Source organism: Sylvia atricapilla, chromosome 9 (genome assembly GCF_009819655.1).
Source record: "Sylvia atricapilla isolate bSylAtr1 chromosome 9, bSylAtr1.pri, whole genome shotgun sequence".
Classification (NCBI taxonomy): Eukaryota; Metazoa; Chordata; class Aves; order Passeriformes; family Sylviidae; genus Sylvia; species Sylvia atricapilla.
The window spans coordinates 9,231,112-9,250,205 of NC_089148.1; the positions used below are offsets into that span (position 1 = coordinate 9,231,112).

Genomic DNA, 19,094 nt, shown 5'->3' on the forward strand with positions numbered 1-19,094 from the left:
GAGGGGCTAAAGCACTTCCAAGGACCTCAGGAATTACAGGTGTTTTAACACATGCTGATTTCAAAGATGACCCTGGGACCAAGGGCCATCCCAAGCCCCTGCAGGGAGGCATTCACAGTAAGGCTCTTTCCTGCCTCTGCAGGGACACATGAAGACAGTGGGGAGCAAGGTACCTGTTTCTCCTCCACGGTGCCACCTGCACTGACCTCAAAGCTCACTGCTGCTGCTGGCCTCTGTCTGCTGTGAGCATTGACAGGGAGTGTACCACAAAAGAGCTGTGGTGTCAGGCATGGAATCAAGCACAAGGCTCTCTGAGCTAAAACTGTGTCCCTTCTGACAGACTGCATTCCTGCCCCAGCACTGGCCATGGAAAGTGCCTCCTTCTGCCCAGCACAGCCCTCAGTACAAGGTGATGTCCACAAGCCACTAAAATGTGCCGCTGTCCTTGGTCTGGGCTTTTTAAGCCATGACTTCTGATTACTCCGAAAGCAGCTTTAGACTTTGAGGGCAAAGCAGCAGAGACCACTGCAAGTTTTCTCAGGACCAGCTCTTGGATTTCACTTTTCAAACACTGGTTTTGCAGGACACAGGAGCCTGCAGCAGCTCCCTGGCTGGTGAGCTGCTTTGGAGGCAGTGCTGCACATGGGCTGGCTGCTCAAAGGTGCCAACTGCCCTGCTGCATCAGCCATGAAGTAAAGATTCATCTGTCTACAGGGAGCAGAAACAAAGACTGGACATGTCAAGCTGGAAGATAGGAAGAAACAATGGTAAAAAGCTCGGATTAGACAAGCAGAAGGAAACATCTCATCATCTGTACGACTGATGGTTAGTGCTGATGAGGCCTGAGGTGGCTTCAGAAGCTAAGGAGTAAACCAGGGATAAATCTCTGTCTTTCCCAGCATATATTTAGAGTGCAAATATTTTGCAAATGTTTCTGCTGAAAGGGACTTTTCTCCCAGTAGGTAAAAACAACATCTGCTGAGTGGTGACCATTTAACATTCAACCTGCTGCCAATCTACATTCCACAGAGAGACCCGCAGGAGAGACATGGAGCCGTGCCACTTGTAATAACTGTGTGACTGGCACTATGTCAATGCTTTAATGTAGAATGCTACCCTCTGTCACTAAGCAGATCTCTCCTTTCTTTTGGCTAATGGCTTTCACACCCACTGGCAGCAGTGTCAAGACTGAAGGGGTACGAGGCTGCAGAGCCTACAGAGATCTGCTTGACAAAACTGACCAGGGAAATACTGAGACAGGGATGGGGGGTGGTTAATGGGAGAAGGACACTACTGTGGTTAATAAATATGCTCTCATTGCTTTGCTTTTCATCTGTTTAGTGTCCCCATGTGTTTGCCAATGTAGCTCCCTCCCACGGCAGTGGTCAGTTCAGCAGTACCTGTGACATCCTTTGCTTGCCTTGAGCGTACCTATGCCAAAGCCTCTGCTGCAGTATCATCTCCAGGACAGGGCCCCTCCCGGCTTTATGAGCCAGGCTTTTAGTATATTTAGGGAGAAATTGATCCTAGGGACACTAACTGCAAGGGCACGAGGCTGTCGTGTTCCTATTTAATCTCAGCCAGGTTTAAAGAATGGCCATAACAGCAGAGGACTTGGGCAGCTGGCACTCTACCCACAAGTGTGTTTGCATTCCCCCTCAATGGGGAGGGGGAAGGATGTGTAGATGGAGCTTGTGGTCCTTGGTCACAACAGCCAAAATATCCACATCAATTCCTCCATCTCCCTACAGGCACAGGATCATGAGGGCATGACTAATGATTGGTGCAGGACACAGGGAAGGGATGCACATTTGCTGAGACCAGCTTAATTTTAAATATCTACATGCCTCCAACACAAGACCCTTGCTGTGAAATCCAATGAATAAGGCTGGAAAAAAAAAAAAAAAAAAAGCAGGCATGCAAGCAGGCCTGACTATTTCTTGCTTTTTTTTAGCCTATACAGACACAAGCCTTTTAAGGGTCAGGCAAGAAAACAGAAAACCCACACAAACACACAAAACCAATGGACCACAAATCTTAACAATCTTCAACATATCCATAATTTCTACTTAATTTTTTAGCTAATGGTGGAAATTAGTCTTTGGATAGTTGATAAAAATCAACCTGTCTCTGCTGGGTTAGTACTGTGATCTGTGGCCCAGCAAGTACTTCTAGTACAATCGATTTTCCTTTTTGGCAACCAATAGGTCAGTCAATAATAATGTTGTTTGAAAAGGATTGAGTCATGAGGGAGATGAACCCTCTCTGCCATTTATTATGTTTGTATTGTCTTCATTTGAAAAGGTTTTTTTCTTTTTTTTTTTTAATCCCCAGTCAGTGAAGGTATTACAAGGGGATGGCTGCTCCATGTTCCATGTCTCCAGGAACACTCTGATCACCAGTGTTAGGATGCAAATAGAGGAGGGAAGTTGGGAACTGGGAGAAAGAAAGCCTGGAGAGGCAACCATGCTCCTCCTGTTACTCTAAGTGTCTAAAAAATAAAAAAAGAAAGGAAAAAAAACCCACAATCTAACTCAAAATATGCTGACAAGCATCTCCTCAGTGCATAAATATAACTGAGCAGCCTTGCAAGAATCGGTACAAAATACAAATCCAGCACTGGTACCAAAAATCAACCAATGTTCTCTGCAGAGAGCACAGGCACCAGATGCTTTTCGCTGAAATTACAACTATTCAGGAATTAATAAAATTAACCCCACATACACTAGGAACAGATTTCTTAACCTGATGATTTTCAGCTTTGGTCTCAAGTTTCCTTCTCAAACATCAAAAGGGTCCATGAGTGACTACTGAGAACTTGCTGACCAGTGGTTTAAAGCCTTAGTGCACTGATCTGCACTTTACAAGGAAAGTGAAAAGTCAGGAAATAAAAACTGAAGATCAGTTAAAGCTCTTTCTCATCCTTTTAGTCATAATTACAGAAAAATTTCAGCACATAAAGTTATTACCATAACATTGATAATTGCACAATGATGCAGTTCAAAATCCTAAAATATTTAGATAAGGTTTAAACTCACCTGCTCTGCCTCATAGATATGTACACAGTTTACATCATGCTGTGTGTCAAGTGATACAGTTCCCTTTACAACACACAGTATTTATGTTAAGAGTTGCTCACGTGGCCAGATAGGCTTGAAAAGCTTTACCAGAGTAAGCTGAGCTGCTTAGCACCACTTCCAGATAGCTCCCCATACACTCCCAAGGGTATGCCATAAACACATGGATTATTACTTTGGAGTATGAAGTACCCACAAATGAAACAAAATGCAGCCACAGGAAATCCAGCAGGAAAGTCTATGGTTTCTGTCTCCCAAATACGCTAAAGGAGGTCCTCTGAAAACTGCTTGAACAGCACATCACATCCAGAAGGTGCTCTCCCCAGAGAGGAAAGGGGTTTTCCTTTGTTGCTCATCCTCTGCAAGGAAAATTTGTGTCTTCTTATGCTTTAAAGCTAGAAATAGGTATTATAATCATGTTGCTGAGCCCCTTTATAATTCTTATGTTACCACTGTGCTGTGCTTAAAATCTTCTACCTTAACATTATGTTACTGACTGTTATGTTGCTGGTTTAGGCAAACAGCTCCAGTGAAGGAGGCTGTTCTCAGACTGAACCCCAAGCTCTGCATTTTTCCAGCAGAGCTCCAAAGCACCATCCCACCACCCACTTTGACATGTTCCCTGGCACTGGAGATTTAGGTAATTCAATTACACAAATGCACCTTCTCAACAAAGCAGAGCAGCCTGTTGCCTTTCTGTATCCCCTGGCCTATGGCAATTGTTTACCACCCCTTTTCCAATGTGCTATTAGAGCTAATTATGAACAAGCAGAGAATTCAGTGGCTGCAGCTTTTCAGTGACATTAGTGAACCACCCTTTGGAAACTGCACCACCACTGTTGAAACAAAAAGCACAGACACCTTTGGTTTTTTGGATTCTGCAGGCCAGGGGCATGAGATTATTCCCAGAATTAAAGTGTGTTCGAGCATGCTACAAGAATGAGCAGAGCCATTCTCAGAGACCTCTCTTCCTGGTCCTAAAGCTGTTTGTTAATCAGCACAGAGCAATAAGCTGACTCTTGCAGACCCTCTTGATCCAGAGACTGCAGTACTTTAAGGATAGTATAAAAGTAACTAAAGTAAGGCAGCAAAAAGGTACATCTACAGGCACATCTACAGGCACAGTGAACAGATAAGACTCACTCCAGATCACCCAGCAGAGCACCACTGTCACTACCTGCTTAGGGCAGCTAAATCCTTTAGCACACTGCAAAAGAGCCAAGATGGAAGAACATTTATTAAAAAGGTAATGGAAGAGAGCATAAATCTGTCATGCTGTTTGACTAACTTTTTAGAAGCGTACTAAAACATTGGCAATTAAAAAAAAAAATTGGTCCGTAACATTCCTCTCCTTCACTGCCTGCTCATAACCCTCATAATCCCTAATTTATCCTTTATCTCTCATGTTGCCTGCATGAAGGTTCTGCTGCAAAATTGAACAAGACAGAACAATTCCTGAAGAGCTGGAGAGGCAGGTGGGATTGCAGAGGCTGCTTGGGCAGAGGTCTGAAGGAAACCTCTGCTGGGATCGCGTCACTCTGCAAAACCAGCACCACTCATTCACCAGATATCCCCTGACACTGAACCCACTGCTCTTTACAGCCTACACATTAATTGACCCTGCCTTTGGTAATGTGTTATAGCAGGTGCTGTAGTGTTTACAGCCTGTTAAAAAAACCAGAGTTTCTCTCTTTCCCTTTTTGTTCTGCTTGCTCTTAAAATTTCTCCTGCTTTTGCTTTGGGTATGAATTCTTCTGGGGTAAAGGTAAAAAAAAAAACAACCAACCAACCAACCAAACAAAAAAACCCAAAAAAACCCTCAAACCAAAAAAAAAAAAAAAAAACCCAAACCAAACCAACCAACCAAAAAAACCCCCAAACCCCAAAACTAAACCAAAACAAAAAACCGCACCAAACCAACCCCACCAAAACAAAAAAAACAAAAAAACCCAACCCCCCCAAAAATCCCCCCCCAAAACCAACAAAAAAACCGAACAAAAAACTGAAGAGAGAAATAAACACTAAGTCACAAAGTCTTGAAATGTTATTGCAATTTATATATGGCTGAGAATAAAAATGTGTCTGCTTTCTCTGGGAACACACCTACGTGCAAATAGAGACCTTTATAAAAAATTCTCCTTTATTACCTTGGTGGGGAAAAACATATCAAAGATTGATTTTTCTTTTTATGGCTATTATTAACCTTTTGTTACTGGCCAAAAATAATCTGGTTAGAAAATGTGCAATGCATCAAAAAGAAAAGAGAAGAATTTAACAGAAAATTAATACTCAGGGGAAAAAAAGATTATTCTCTCTTCTGCTTTTTATTCTAAGAGTCAGACTTTAATTCCAAAGGAATGAGACATGTCAAAGAGAAGAGATATTTCAGAGAGAACTCAGAACCATCTACCAGGGCAAAGGGAATGGGCAGGTGCCTGATTCCACTCCTTCCCAATTTCAATGCAAAGCTGTTCCTGTCTGCATCCAACACACCACTCAGTAGCTCTGACTGAAAGGAGATGGACAGGATGTCCAAAGTCTCCCATTTGCACTGGCTTCACTCTACCCCTCTTCTATGTAAGGAAAAACTCCTTTTAAATCCATTACAAGTGAAACCCTGGAGACCTAAGCACAAACATACACATCTCACCAGCCACCACAGAGCTGTGCTTCTTCATACCCATTCCACCAGAAATTCTGCCCAGGAAAGGGCAAGACAGACTTTTTACAACAATTTGATTTGTGTGTAAATACCAACACAGCTATCTGCAGTCTGTGAACACTACAGCTCTGTCCACAAGCCTTCAGACTGCAGCTCTGCTTCACACCCACATCTTACAAATTCCCAAAGCATTTACTGAAGGCTGTTCAGGTCTCACTAGTAAGAGCTCAAAGATTCAGCAGCAAGGGTGTGTCTCTGTCCAAACTGGGAAGGACACCAGAACCACCAAGTGCCACAATGGTAAAGAGCAGTCAGTCATAATCTGACAGAAATATGTTGGACAATTATTTCTGAGTATGATCACATTTACACAGGCCAGCCCTTAATTACAACAAGCTGACAGGCCTGGGAGGGTTCACTCAGGAGCACTGGCAGACCCAGGCTGGTTGGCTGGAAGAAGCCATTTGTAAAGTGGGTGCTGAACCAGTTTAGGTCAAAACCTGGTCTATTCAGATACCCTAAAACTGGTATCTGGCTCATGTCTGAGCTTAGCTAGCATCAGATAGACACCCTAAAATAGCCACCCTCAGTGGCTCAAAATTCTGTTATTTTTTCCAGTTTATCTTTTTTGAATGTTCTTATAAGAGAATCCCAAAATGGTTTGGGTTGAACAGGACATTAGAGATCATCTAGTTGCAAATCCCTGCTATGGGCAGCAACACCTTCCATTAGATCAGGTTCCTCCAAGCTCTGTCCAACCTGGCCTCAAACTCTTCCAGGGATGGATGGGGAAGCCACAGCTTCTCTGGGCAACCTGTGCCAGTGCCTCACCACCCTCACAGGGAAGAATTTTTTTTCCTAATATCTAATCTAAACCTACTCTCTTTTAGATTAAGTTGTTCCCTCATGTCCTGTCACATGATCTTGTAAACAGTCTCTCTTCTGTCTTTCTTGTAGGTACTGGAAGGCTGGAATCAGGTCACCCTGAAGCCTTCTCTTTTCTAAGCTGAACAATCCCAATTCTCTCAGCCTCACAGGAGAGGTGCTCCATCCCTCTAATCAACTTTGTGGCCTGCTCTGAACTTGCTCCAACAGGTCCATGTCCTTCCTGTACTGGGGCCCCAGAGCTGGATAAAGCACTGTAGGCAGGGTCTCACCAGAATGGAGCAGCTTTTCTGTGATAAATACCCTGAGAGAACCTGCTGTGGAGTTTTGGAAGAATTCAGTTTCATGGAAACATTTGGTCAGGAGGCTGTGTAACACATCAATCCAATTTCCCTGAGTGTTCCCTCTTACCTGGATGTTCACGTCAGCACCGTTCTGTAACAGGACTGAAACCAGCTCCTTGTGTCCTCTGTCACACGCCCAGTGGAGCAGAGCCCGGCCCTGAAACAGCCAGGAGAAAATTAACAAAGTCAAGCAAAAAAAAAAAAAAAAACCCAAAACCCACAAACAACCAAAAAACCCCCAAAAAACACCACCACACAAAAAAACCCCCATGGAAAATCAGTCTTGCTATTAAGTTATAAGCACTAATACTAAAATTAACATAGACATTAAAAAAAACCTAAAATAATGTTAATATGCCACTTACAGGTGATTAGGACTTCAACAATAATGCTAGAAATGTCAAATGTGACACATACTTCAATTTTTCATTAATTTCGCACCAAAACCACAAGCCAGCAAAAAAATTAGAGGGGAAAAGCAGCAAAGTATGAAATGCAGGAGCCAGGACATTATTTGTTCTCCTATATAGATTTAGGGTTCTGGCACCTCTGACTTTTCCGGGAGCAATGACTTACACAGCAAGGACAGGATATTCAGTGCTGCTTATGTCACCTGGATGCCATGTCCCTAAAAACTCACTGCTCTGTCAGGTTTGAAACACTCAACCCATGGGTCCTGCCTCTGCTGGAAGAGAAGACTAAAACTTGGTGTCTGGGCAAGCATCCCTGACTGTCCTCTCTTGGGCTGCATCCATACCGCCAGTTCCTCCCAAGCCTGAACAGTTTTTCTTCCCATCCCCTTTCTACAGCTGTCTGCCACCATGGAATAGGATGTAATGGAAGTTCAGATCTTCCTGCATGCCCAAGGGCATGGGAAGTAGCTTAGGATCCCTAAGAAAGGGAACTCAAAGTAGTTTTGAGATAGCAAACAAAGAAAACCTTCTATGAACACTTAGCAAATTACCCTTAACGTTCTATCAGTCTCTCCTGGTTTAGGAGAGCACACAGCACACTTGTAGGGGATTTCTTGCAATTCCCTGCAGATGACCAGGAATCAGCTCCCTCAAGCTGTGACGCCATCAGACTGACCTATGTTTTTCAGCATGCCACAGAAAACAGTCACAGACCCTCACAGAAGAAATCATTTAAATTAGCCCATGCCTGGTTATAAATCTCTTGACAAAGCAGTAGGGAACAAGGTGAGCAACTAATTTATCTGCTAATGGGAATTGTGAGCCAAATTTCCTGGCCACGGTGCCAGAAAGCAGGAGGGGCAGAAGACACCTGTCACTAAAGCTCACACTGCTTCTGCTGGATATTCCTGGGCAGGGCAGCAGAGGTAGAGCATGATTTTAAGTCAGGAAATTCATACTTTTTGACCCAGGGACTAATTAATTTTTGTAACATGTAATTTTAATGTTACACTAATTAACCTTGCATTAGAATGAATTTTCTGACAGTGAATTTCTATGGAAGCATTGATGACATCCACAGGCCATTTAATGATTCATATTCTTGCATTCAACTCCCATATCCAAGTCTACAAAGAAGAAAGAGTACAACTTAAAACAATTGGTTAATATGGAGAGATCTTTAGTTCATGTTTAGCATCCTTAAATTATCTCCTGACTGGTAATTACTTAAGACTTAGGATTTTAATTGGACAAATACCAACTTTTTTCAAGCCATAGATGTTTATCTCAAAAGGAAGAGGCACATCTGCAATATGCACAATAGCAATAAATACTTCAGCAGATGATTTCAGTCACTTGATATATGTGTAGAGGAATAATATTGCAATTATTCAAATGTATTTATTGTACAGTTACATGATAAAATAAAGGCACTTCTATCCTTTATATCAAAATTCATGCTAAGGATGAAGTGCTAAAATAAGTTGGTTTGCATTTGTCTCTGGACAAGAAGAATCTTATTTTCTTGGTGCTGAACTTGGCTGAGACCAAGAAAGGAAAACCAACAGTTAATTGTGTCAGCTCAGGGGTACCAGAGCACTGTGCAATTGGTCCTGCCCATGACACTGGCATACTGGTTCTGCTACACATGGTGCCCTTTGAACAAGACAAAACCCTGAAGCCTGATCATCTGTAGTCATTAAAAATCTCCTTGTGCTATTTGCAGGAGTATGGATTTCAAGTCTTGGGCCAATTCCACTTTGGGTAATTACACTCTGCTTACCTATATATTTTCTCTGCAACTCTAAATGGATACAATATTTTCTAATTAGTGCCTTAAATGGCTCTGCATTGTAATTGTGCACTATTAAACAGCTGACACGTTCCACCCAGGAAATGTCTGCAGCAAGTTACACCCTCAAAACAGGGTACAAGGGGCTTTGGAGACCTTCTGTGCAAGAGCACACCAGGAGATATGGAAGGAAAAATACCTCCAGAAGAATCTCAACCTACTTATTGCATAACAAAAAGCATTACTACAAATTTGGTATTTGAAATGGTTGGACTTGACGATCTTAGAGGTCTTTTTCAACCTTAATGGCTCTATAGAAACTAGATAATATTCACAACTATTTGTAGAGCATCAGGCATATTAACAACTGTCAACAGCCCTATCCAACATATTCAGGCAGCTATACAGCTAGAAAATCTACTTGTTTCCCATGTCTTTCTTAAAATAAACCTTAGTGATAAGACAAGCTTAAACTGAATGTACAGTCCCAGTCTTTGCAGAGCAGGGATATCACCTCTGCATGCTGAAAAACTCTTTAGTCTGCACAGCTGCTGTGTTATATCAGCATACAGCATGTGTTTGTGTGTTTAAATAACGTGGCAGAAATCTTAAGGGCCACAGACCGAGCTTTCCCAAAACAATTCCCACATGACTATTTCATTAAGCAGTGAGAGACTCAAAGCAACATGAATAATATCATGTAGGAAAGTGCTGCAGCACTGAGGTCTTGGCTAGAAGCAGTCAAACATCAAGGTAACTCCCTCCCTGCAATTCAAACACAACAGTTGTTGCAGAAGTTACTTGAGAGGATGCAATTCTCCCCTGCCTTTGAAGTATTTAATAATAAAAAAAAAAGCATAAAAATAGCCCCAGTGCACTAACCCTGCCTCTTAAATCTTCTGTGCTTTGCTTGGCTAACCGCTGCCAGCTTGGCCAGCTCCTGCAGCAGTTTCTCAAGCCAACAGCACATCAATTTTGCTCAGCTCCAAGTCACAGGGTGTTCACAAACAAAGCACAGGACAGGGATTTGTCTCCCATACACCGAGTTGGCAGACAAATGGATGGGAATGATTTTCACATCAGTTAGCCCGAGCAGAGAAAGGGGAGAACAAAGCCAAACTGAATGGATGTGCTACAGTATAAAGCCACACTTCCAGGCATGATGTTTGCAGCTGTAATGGCTGGATAGCAATGAGCCACTCTAACTTGTCCCAAGTGTTCTATGAGCAGTAATTTAGAAAAGACAGATATCTACAGAATGGCTGTATCCTCCTGTGACAGCAGAAGCAGTGAATGGAAGGGATGTTGTTACAATTACACAGGTAAACTTGGAAGTCAGTAACTTTCAGAGCTCTGAAATGTTTGGAGAAGCTTTTCTAATGGGAGAAAGCCTATAAACCCAGAAGCATGTGACCCTTCTTCAAATCCATTTTCTCCCCTGTCCCTTCCTTGGCAAGCTGGCACCAGTTTGGCACTTGCTGTTTCAAAAGCACAAGGACCGGGGACTAAGTGAGCATCCTGTCAGATGCCTTTCAATAAAGTTTTGGCAAGCGCTTAAATACTGCAGACAGGTAACGTGTTTGTTTACCGGGATTTATCCCACAATTAAAAAAAAATTAGCTAGCTACAACCTCCACAGCCCTTGGCACAAATTACAAAAGCGACTCATCTCTGCCTTTGAGCAGTTCCTGGTTCGTTAGAGGTTGAAGAAATACTATTCTCAAAAAGGCAGCAAGTGAGCCACACTCCCAGGATGTGCCTGGGGTGACTTCACAGCCACAGTCCATTTCTTATTCCATTAGTCCTGCTGACATACACAAGGAAAACAGGTTGCTTTAGTCTGTGCTACTTCTTATAAGTGAATGTAAGCGATTCTGTTGAACTCTGGGCAATTTAGATACAGTAAATGGAAGCTTGTACATGATTACTGTCATTAGGTGCTTTGTTTAATTCTAAATTGAAGTTTATCATATCCAAACTGTTAGCAGGTATGCTGGCTTGAATGCTGCACATGAAGAGCTTTACTTCTTGTGGGGAGAAGAACACTTATGCTTTGGAAGTTTCTCATCTATCTAAACCCCAGAACCTTCTGCTGCCCTTTCTGAAATCTTTTTGCTTCGACAAAGTTGGCTCATCCCCACTTGACATTTTTATTCTTGATTTCCTTTCTCCTTTCACTGATTTCTTGCAGGTTTGCACAAAATGGGGGGATACAATTAGATGGAGTACTACCATATCATATAAAAGTAAAATCTAAACACCCTACAACCCCAGCCAAGTCTTTATTGTCCAAGGAAAGGCTGAGCCGAGCAACTTTGCAGCATAGCACGAGCCTACTTGGCGCTTCAGTAGATTTTGCTTCATAAGAAGTTAACTCTTTGTATGTACCCTGCTGACATTTTAAATTTATAGGCATTTAAATCAAAGGATTGATAGTGTGAATTATGTCCAGAAGCCAGGTGAGGCAGCTTTTGGACTTGGCAGGATGTATTTACAAAGTAACACTAAAATTGTTAATAAAAATGACAAGATTATGCTTCTGTACACTTCACAAACGTCTGGGTTATCTCTAGCCTAAAATGGGTTCTGAAACTTCAGTCAACCTGCATGATATTGGAAAATAAGTTACCTCCCAGACTGGGAAGGACATGTTTGGGTACCAAACAACACTGGCAGTGCTTTCAGTTCCATAATGTATCACGAAACAACTGTTTCTTTCAGATTCTTCCTTTTGGTATGCTGTTTTTTTTTTTTTTTTGTTTTTTTTTTTTTTCTTTTCTTTTCCCAAGCATTTGTTGGGGTAAATCAAAATTGTTGAAGCTGTGAGAATTTCATCTGTGGGAGAGTTTTATCCCAGTAGGAATCCTCTCACAAGTCCTTCACAGGTAGGCAGATGTTTTTGGCTCTTGTCTGTGCTGAAGCAATCCCATACTCTGCAACAGCCATCTGCTAATATCCATCAGTTAGAAATAGGACTTCTTTTAACATCAGTGACTCATGGATAATTCCCAGAGGATGTAATCTGGTAGTTTTTCACACAGTTTAGATACTTCAGCTTCCACAAAATATTTTGCTTTTTTGTTTAAATTGTATTTCTTTGGCTGAAAATAAGCACATTTGTTACTTGAACAGTAAAGAAAACACAAGCTTCTGAATGCTGCTAACTACAAAAGAGCACCTTGCCAGTGGAAACAAAGCAATGCTAACATGCACTTATTGCAAGCATGTGATCCTAACACTGAGCTTTTTTTAATGAACAGACTCCAGCTGTTTTTTCTGTGGGACTGCCCTGGACATCTCCTTCTGTAATCTGTGATGTGCAGAAGGAGGATGAAGCCCAGAAACGGCACTTGTGCAGCAACTGTGCGGCACATGACAGTTTCAGTTCATTGAATTTATGATGTGAAATTCCAACCCTGATTGTGAACACCCTCCCTGCTCTCCTCTGAAAATTAATTCACATGAATTCCTGATTAATAATAAAAGGGCCTGCCATCAGCATTCAGAGCCCCAGCCGGGGCTGTCATGGCTCAGAGGGCAGAAATCTGCTTAGAGCTACAGGAGAACCCAACTGAATTTGTGGCGTCTCAGTCTATGAATGTCTAAGCACTTCATCTGTTCACCAAAACACAACGTGCTGGAAGGAGCTGTGCTCAGGCTGGACCAGGGGCAGGGCTAGGTGGCAGTGTACAAGCAGGAAAACCAAAGTGACAAACCTGGTACAGCCACAACTCCCGAAGGATCAACAGGAAACTGCCCCCACCAGGTGTTCACTATTACCAAAAAAAGGATGAAGCCAATTCACAGTTTTAGACTGATTTTCTTGGGGTTTCTGGCAATGCCTGTATTACCTCCCTGTGGGGAAATGAGTTTAATGAGCAAAGAAAGACTGGACAATGTCACTGTGAAACTAGAAAGCCAGTGTCACGCATTTCCCCTCCATCTGAGAGTAATGAAAACCTTGTGGCAGGTCAGAAATCCTCCTTCAACCTAAACAGACTTCATGGGTCAAAAAAGCTGTTTCTTTCACTTCCTACTTTTGTTTGACCACATTTAGCACACAAAGTGGGGAAAGGGAGGTATTCAGAAGAACTTAACTCTGCAAGTGGCTGCTGGTATTCCTGAAAATACCACTGAAACTAAGTTTCTGATCTGACATGCTACAGCTCCACAGTTAGACATCCACACACAGTTAGAAATCCAGTGGAAAGCTGTTTCCAAACAGATTACCCTGCCTCAATGACCAAGTGTTCGTCCAACTGTTGCAGCACCTTGTCACAACAATCCTAATCACAGAATTTTAAAAAGGAGTAGCAGTGAATTAATACACAAAACAGATAAAAGATTGATGGTCCTTATTTTTTCTCCATACCTCCTCATCTGTGACATTCACATCCACTTTTTTTGATTGAATGGCTTTGGTTACATAGTCAATGTTGTTTTCTCTGCAGTAATCAAAAATGTTCTTGTCCTCTTCCCTATTGAGGAAACAAAAGCAAAAGAAGCAGCATGTTACTGCAGACACAAAGGCCACATGCACATTATATGCTTTAACTTTGTTACAGACATTTCAGTGCTGTCATTGGATCAAAACAGGCATCTAGTATTGCACATGCAGAATAATGTGTTTTTCCCCACCCCCCTCAAGTTAAGAAACAGAAGATCCTGCTTCCTAGAAAAACAAAGGTTGTTTTTACCATGACAAATGTCAGTTCATTCCTGTGAAATGGCACAAGAAAGGTATGAAGTTAGCCAGAAAAACCCATGTTCAAGTTCTGGTATAAATCACTTCAATCCCACAGAAGAGAGACGGTTAAAGCTGCTCTTCCTGCAAGAGCCACTCTGGGTCACACCAAATGCCATCTACCCTGGACAGAGGCCACCAAGGTGGCTTGGAGAAAACAGCAGGACAAACAGCAGACAAACACCTGCAAAACAATCTGTCCCTGGCTAAACACGTTGGATCCTGGATACACCACCAGCAAGGGCTCACTTATAACTGCTTGCAGGCAGAAAGATTAAATGATCACAGGGGCTTGAGTCACACCTACAGCTCCTCTTACAGTTAAAAGCAATACTCTGGCTTCAGAAAAAGTAAAATTTCCACCCTTACCTGCCACACAGACAGAACCTCTAATGAAGTTAAGACCCTTCACAGATTCTTATAAGAATAATACCTTCAGGCATAAGTGATACCACAGGGCTGCTAGCAGCGAATAAAGAAAAGAGGCCATTGGTTTTCCAGAAGTAAGCCAAAAGCCCACATAATCCTCTCTCTTTCTAGTTTCCAGCTGAAAACCATGGTTCAAATGAGCCCATCAGCGTTGCTAAGGGACTTGGCAGCTTCACAAGAGTTAAACACAGAGTCGTTGCCTCACATGACACCCCCAGTTTCCAATCACCTTAACTAAAGACCTTCTGGATGTTCAGCAGAACTCAGACTGACAGCCTCAGTTACTCAGAAAAAAGGGAGCTTGCTGGAACTGGTCAGACCCAGCAAGGAGGTCAGTCTGCTGTGGGGGTTTCAGGCAGGAGAAATGCAACAGAGAAATTTGAGAACTGATCCCCTGGTGCTAAAGGCAACAGCACTTCTATTTATCTGCATTGCTCTTGAACTCATAGGCTCAAAAACGTCAGGAAGGAAAAGTAAAATCTAAATAACATCTGCATTTCTAAGCAATGGGTTACAAACAAAACCTGCAGTCCCCCAAAAATGAAATGCCAGCGAGGCCATGTCCTCTGCTCCCATGAGGGCAGGCAGAGCGCCGTGACTCAACTTTGTCTTTTATTGTTATATATCTGGCCAACTGAGTTACATTCTGATTCTTCAGACCTCAAGCATCTGTGTCCTGCCACGGTGCCAGAAAAAGATGGGGAAAAGCACTGATACTTGCTCCAGTGGCAGATTACTGCTTTCTCCAAAGAAGTCACTTCCTGTGCCCTCCCTCAGTAGCACTGCTCTTCAGCACATCACCCCTACTCTGTACACAGGCAGTCCCTGCAGTAACACCTGAGCTGCACCTTTCTAGTGAAGAGCTGGGAGCCACACAGGATTTCACACTCTGTGTTTAGACCTAAGGACACTACAGGAGGCTCCCAGCTTCTTGACCAGTTTGTCATGAACTCATTCATTTGGAGGTCTTGCCCGCTCGTTACACACAAGCTCCTGGGAAACAGATCACTGCATGCTTTAAATGCAATTACCACGGAATTCCGGGAAAAAAAGAATCTCACAGCGGGATCAGAAAAGGCAAAAGCTTAAACTGCTGGAGATGGAGCTTGAGAGACTCATGATGGAGGTCACAAGACATGCCTGCTGCTGCTAACAAGGGCTGATGTGATATGCTGGCAAGTCCCTCCAGTCCTACCTTGTTAGTCCAACCTCTCCAACACAACCCTGACTGCCAACAGAAACCTTTGGATAGAAGCTGCTTTTCAGACAGACAATGCTGTACAGGAACTTGGCTCCCCATTGCACAGCCACACCTCCCTCATTTACTGTGGCTCTCTCTTTCGCCAAAGAAAACCCCAGTCCCTTCTCACTAGAGAGGCGCACAACCACCCCCAGTTACTCCTGAGTGACATTCCAAGTCACAACCATGAGCTTGGGCTGTGCTCTTCCCTCCCTGGCAGTGAAGCCACCTGGTCATTGCACATGCTACAGAGCCCTGACAGACCTCACAGGGCAGCACCAGAGGTACTAGCAGGGACGTGGCAGCCATAAAGCACCTGAGTGTGCTCCACAGGGAGCATCTGCAGGGGCTGTGCCAGCAGAGAGGGCACAGCAACCCTGACCTACCACAGCCAGTCCATTTTCCCACCACAGCCTCCAGACAGGACTTTTAAAGTCTTTTCCCGAGGATATTATTGTCTGTAAGGGGAAAATGACCTGACACAGCTATTTGGATATGATTTAGTTTTCTGGAATAACTAACTCTGCAAATGCTCTATATATCCCCATTCCAAAAAACCACTTTTCTTTCAGAAGTCTCCACAATGGAATTAATCCAGAATACCAATTTCCCCACCCAAAGAGAATGTTTCGGGAAATTTCGTTCTTCTATTCTGCATTTATTTCTCAATCTTTAAACCATTCCTTTGCTCCTGATGCCCTCCTTAAAAAAAATTAAGCATATATTATATCCAACTTTTCTATAAATATTAACCAAGAGAAACAAGCCCTTTCCGGTCATAGTGAGAACATTTTACCTACAAATAAAGTAGTCATATGAAGATGCACTCCAGACATTTTAAGCAATCTGATCCAGCTAAAACCAGGAAGGGAAACTGAGGAAAGAGCTCAGAGGAGTTAAACCCAGATTTTTGGAGGAACCAATACTAGGAAAGACATTTTTGAATGGTGTGAATGGAGTAACAAGAAGTTACTGTTATTTGCTGACTCTGCATTGAAAACCACACAGTACAAGTAAGAAACAGAGCTTGAAAACTTAGCAGCTGGGCTTTTTCCCTTTCCTTTATTTTACATGTGTGCATGTGTATATAATAATACCTCCACTGTAGTAGCTATAGGGAAAGAAAAAGGATTTTATCAGACCTGTTCCTAGCAGGAATTTGCACTCCTCGTAAAGATGGTAAGATTCAGCAGCAAGGCCAAGAAACTGATAGAAACAGGCAAAAACATGTAAAAAATACAAAAGTGATAGTGCAAAGACAGGCTAAGATAATGTTATGAGGGAGAGAACCCATAGCATTTCCATCAGTATTTTCAGAAAAATCTCAATTTACATAAAAAAATACAGTATTCAGGACATCTTCAGATGAGAAACACCACAAAAATCAACCTAATGGAGACGTGCACAATAATGCAAAACCTGTAGCTAAAAGGAAGACTTGGGTGCAATTTTCTTTCCATGTCAGATTGTCGAGATAAAAAGGAGTCTTCAAGTCAGCAGGCACCTGAGGCAGGTAGAGGTTTTATATCTACTTCCTGAGGATGGCTAGAGGGTTTCTCTTCTCCCTTGCTGATGGTCCCCAAAGTTACTTCCTTGTGCTCTCCCCTATCCCCAGTAAGAGATGTCAATTACGATTTCAAGAGGAGTTGAAGCGTACCTGTTGCCTGCAAGTAACACATGGGCAGCTTTTTCCATCCTTGAATAGAATAGAAGGATTTGGAAGAACTTAAGTCATCTCTCCCCAGGCTTAGAAGGCTTTGCAAGCCTTCTCCCTAGGCTGCCCAAGACACATGTGCTGAGCCAACAGGTTTAAAACAGCTCATGGAAAAGGTCTGCTGCTAGTTGATCGTTTCTGTCTTATCTGGAGTGCTGTAAAACTCCTTGCTTTTAAACAGCACCAAGGTTGCCACTGAAAAGGGCAAAGAAGAGATTTGAAATTCACATTATTTTACCCTTGTGCAGAGAAAACCTTACAGGTATGCCCTGTCCCCTTCCTCCCCCTCCGCAGGTTACCTCCAGCACAAAGCTCAGGGCAGAGGGCTGAGACCAGGCTCTACTTTGGGCGTCCTCTCCCCTTTTCCTGGGGCTGGTCCAAGGCACACCCCAGAGGATTAGCTGTGGAGTGGCCCCGGGTGCTGCTAACAGGTGGCTGTGCCCGTGTACTTGGCACGGCGCTGCCGGAGTGGAACGGGACGTGTGCGGGGAGCCGAGAGGCACTCGCAACACTCGCTGCTTATGTCGAGGCCCTCGGCCCCCCAAGGGACCCATTTTCACATAATCTATAATTATCTCTTCGCTTTAATCGCCTCGTCACTTCGGAGATTCTCCTGGGCACAGGAAGAGGAAAAGCTCATTAACTGAACCTTTTCTCCTCTCTCCAGCCACCCATAGCTTTTAATTGCTTGGTGTTGTTATTATCTATCAGTGCAACTGGGATCATTTTCATAAGAAAGGGTGATGGGAGGGAGGGAGGCAGGAGCAGGTCCCTGAGGTACGCTCCACAGACAAACCTTTGCTTTCTCAATTATTTATGCCAGCTGAGGTTTTACAAGCTGAATAAATCCATAACTCAAGTTTATTTTGAGCCGGCAGGCCGTCCCGAGGGAAGTGTTGCCCACTTGCTGGCATACTCGTGTGCCATCCCTGCGAGAGCCGCAGGGACGTGGCGGGACATGTGTCATCCAATTCCCCACCCACCGCACGCGCCTCGGTGCAGCACCGCAGAGGAGGTGGTGTGGCGTGGGAGCCACCACAGAAGGATGTGCTCTCCAAAGGAAAAGCAGGCCTGAGCCCTTTGCACAACAAAGCAAAGCCCCAGAGGCCACTGCTCCGGGGACAGTAAAAAGGGGGACGCAATAAACTTGGCAATCATCTTGAAGTCAAAACATTGATCCACTGAACATCACCGTGAGAGCACCCCTTTATAAGCAACACCGACCTGAAAAACCCAAAGTCCCTGCAGGTGTTTTGCTTGAGCACACCGTGGGCTCCTGGTCTCCACAGAACCAGGAAAGCTCTTCCACAGGGATTGCACAGCCCAGCACTTACGTGAGTGACACATCTGTAGCGCAGCCACCCACACGCACAACACCGGTCCGTAATTCCCGACACGGATGCCGCACATCTCTGCAGCCTTACATTCATTTCCAGTGCTGGTGTTCCCAAAAGTAGGGCTGAAGGGAGACAACAAAACCCCAACTGCGCTCCCGAGCACTGGGCTCATCCCAAAAGCCATCGCTGCTCTAAAGCAGCATCCTTGCAATGGATGCTGGAAGCAGCTCTTTAAAATTCAGCAGCCTTTGTGCCTGACCACATGCAGCGACCTCTGGTATTTTCTGCCAAAACAGTTCATTTGTCTCACACAACAACTAATCAATTCCCAGGGCCATCCATCACGGGGGCTCGCACGAGCCGGCCCGGCAGCGGGACCAGATGGCGGCTGCGTTAGTGGGATTAATACAATTCTGATGGATTGCACGGCATCAGGCACGTCCTGCACGCCAGGGGT

At 43.7% G+C, this 19,094-nt stretch overlaps 1 protein-coding gene across 1 annotated transcript in view; it reads right to left on the reverse strand.

Annotated features, from left to right (window-relative positions):
- ACBD6 (acyl-CoA binding domain containing 6) overlaps nt 1–19,094 on the reverse strand; it is an 81,607-nt gene that overhangs the window by 32,735 nt on the left and 29,778 nt on the right. Inside the window, exons 5-6 of the mRNA XM_066324740.1 lie at nt 13,546–13,651; nt 7,036–7,125 (exon numbers count right to left, since the gene is read on the reverse strand). Coding sequence (XP_066180837.1) covers nt 7,036–7,125; nt 13,546–13,651 — 196 coding nt within the window. The remainder of the gene's footprint in view (nt 1–7,035; nt 7,126–13,545; nt 13,652–19,094) is intronic.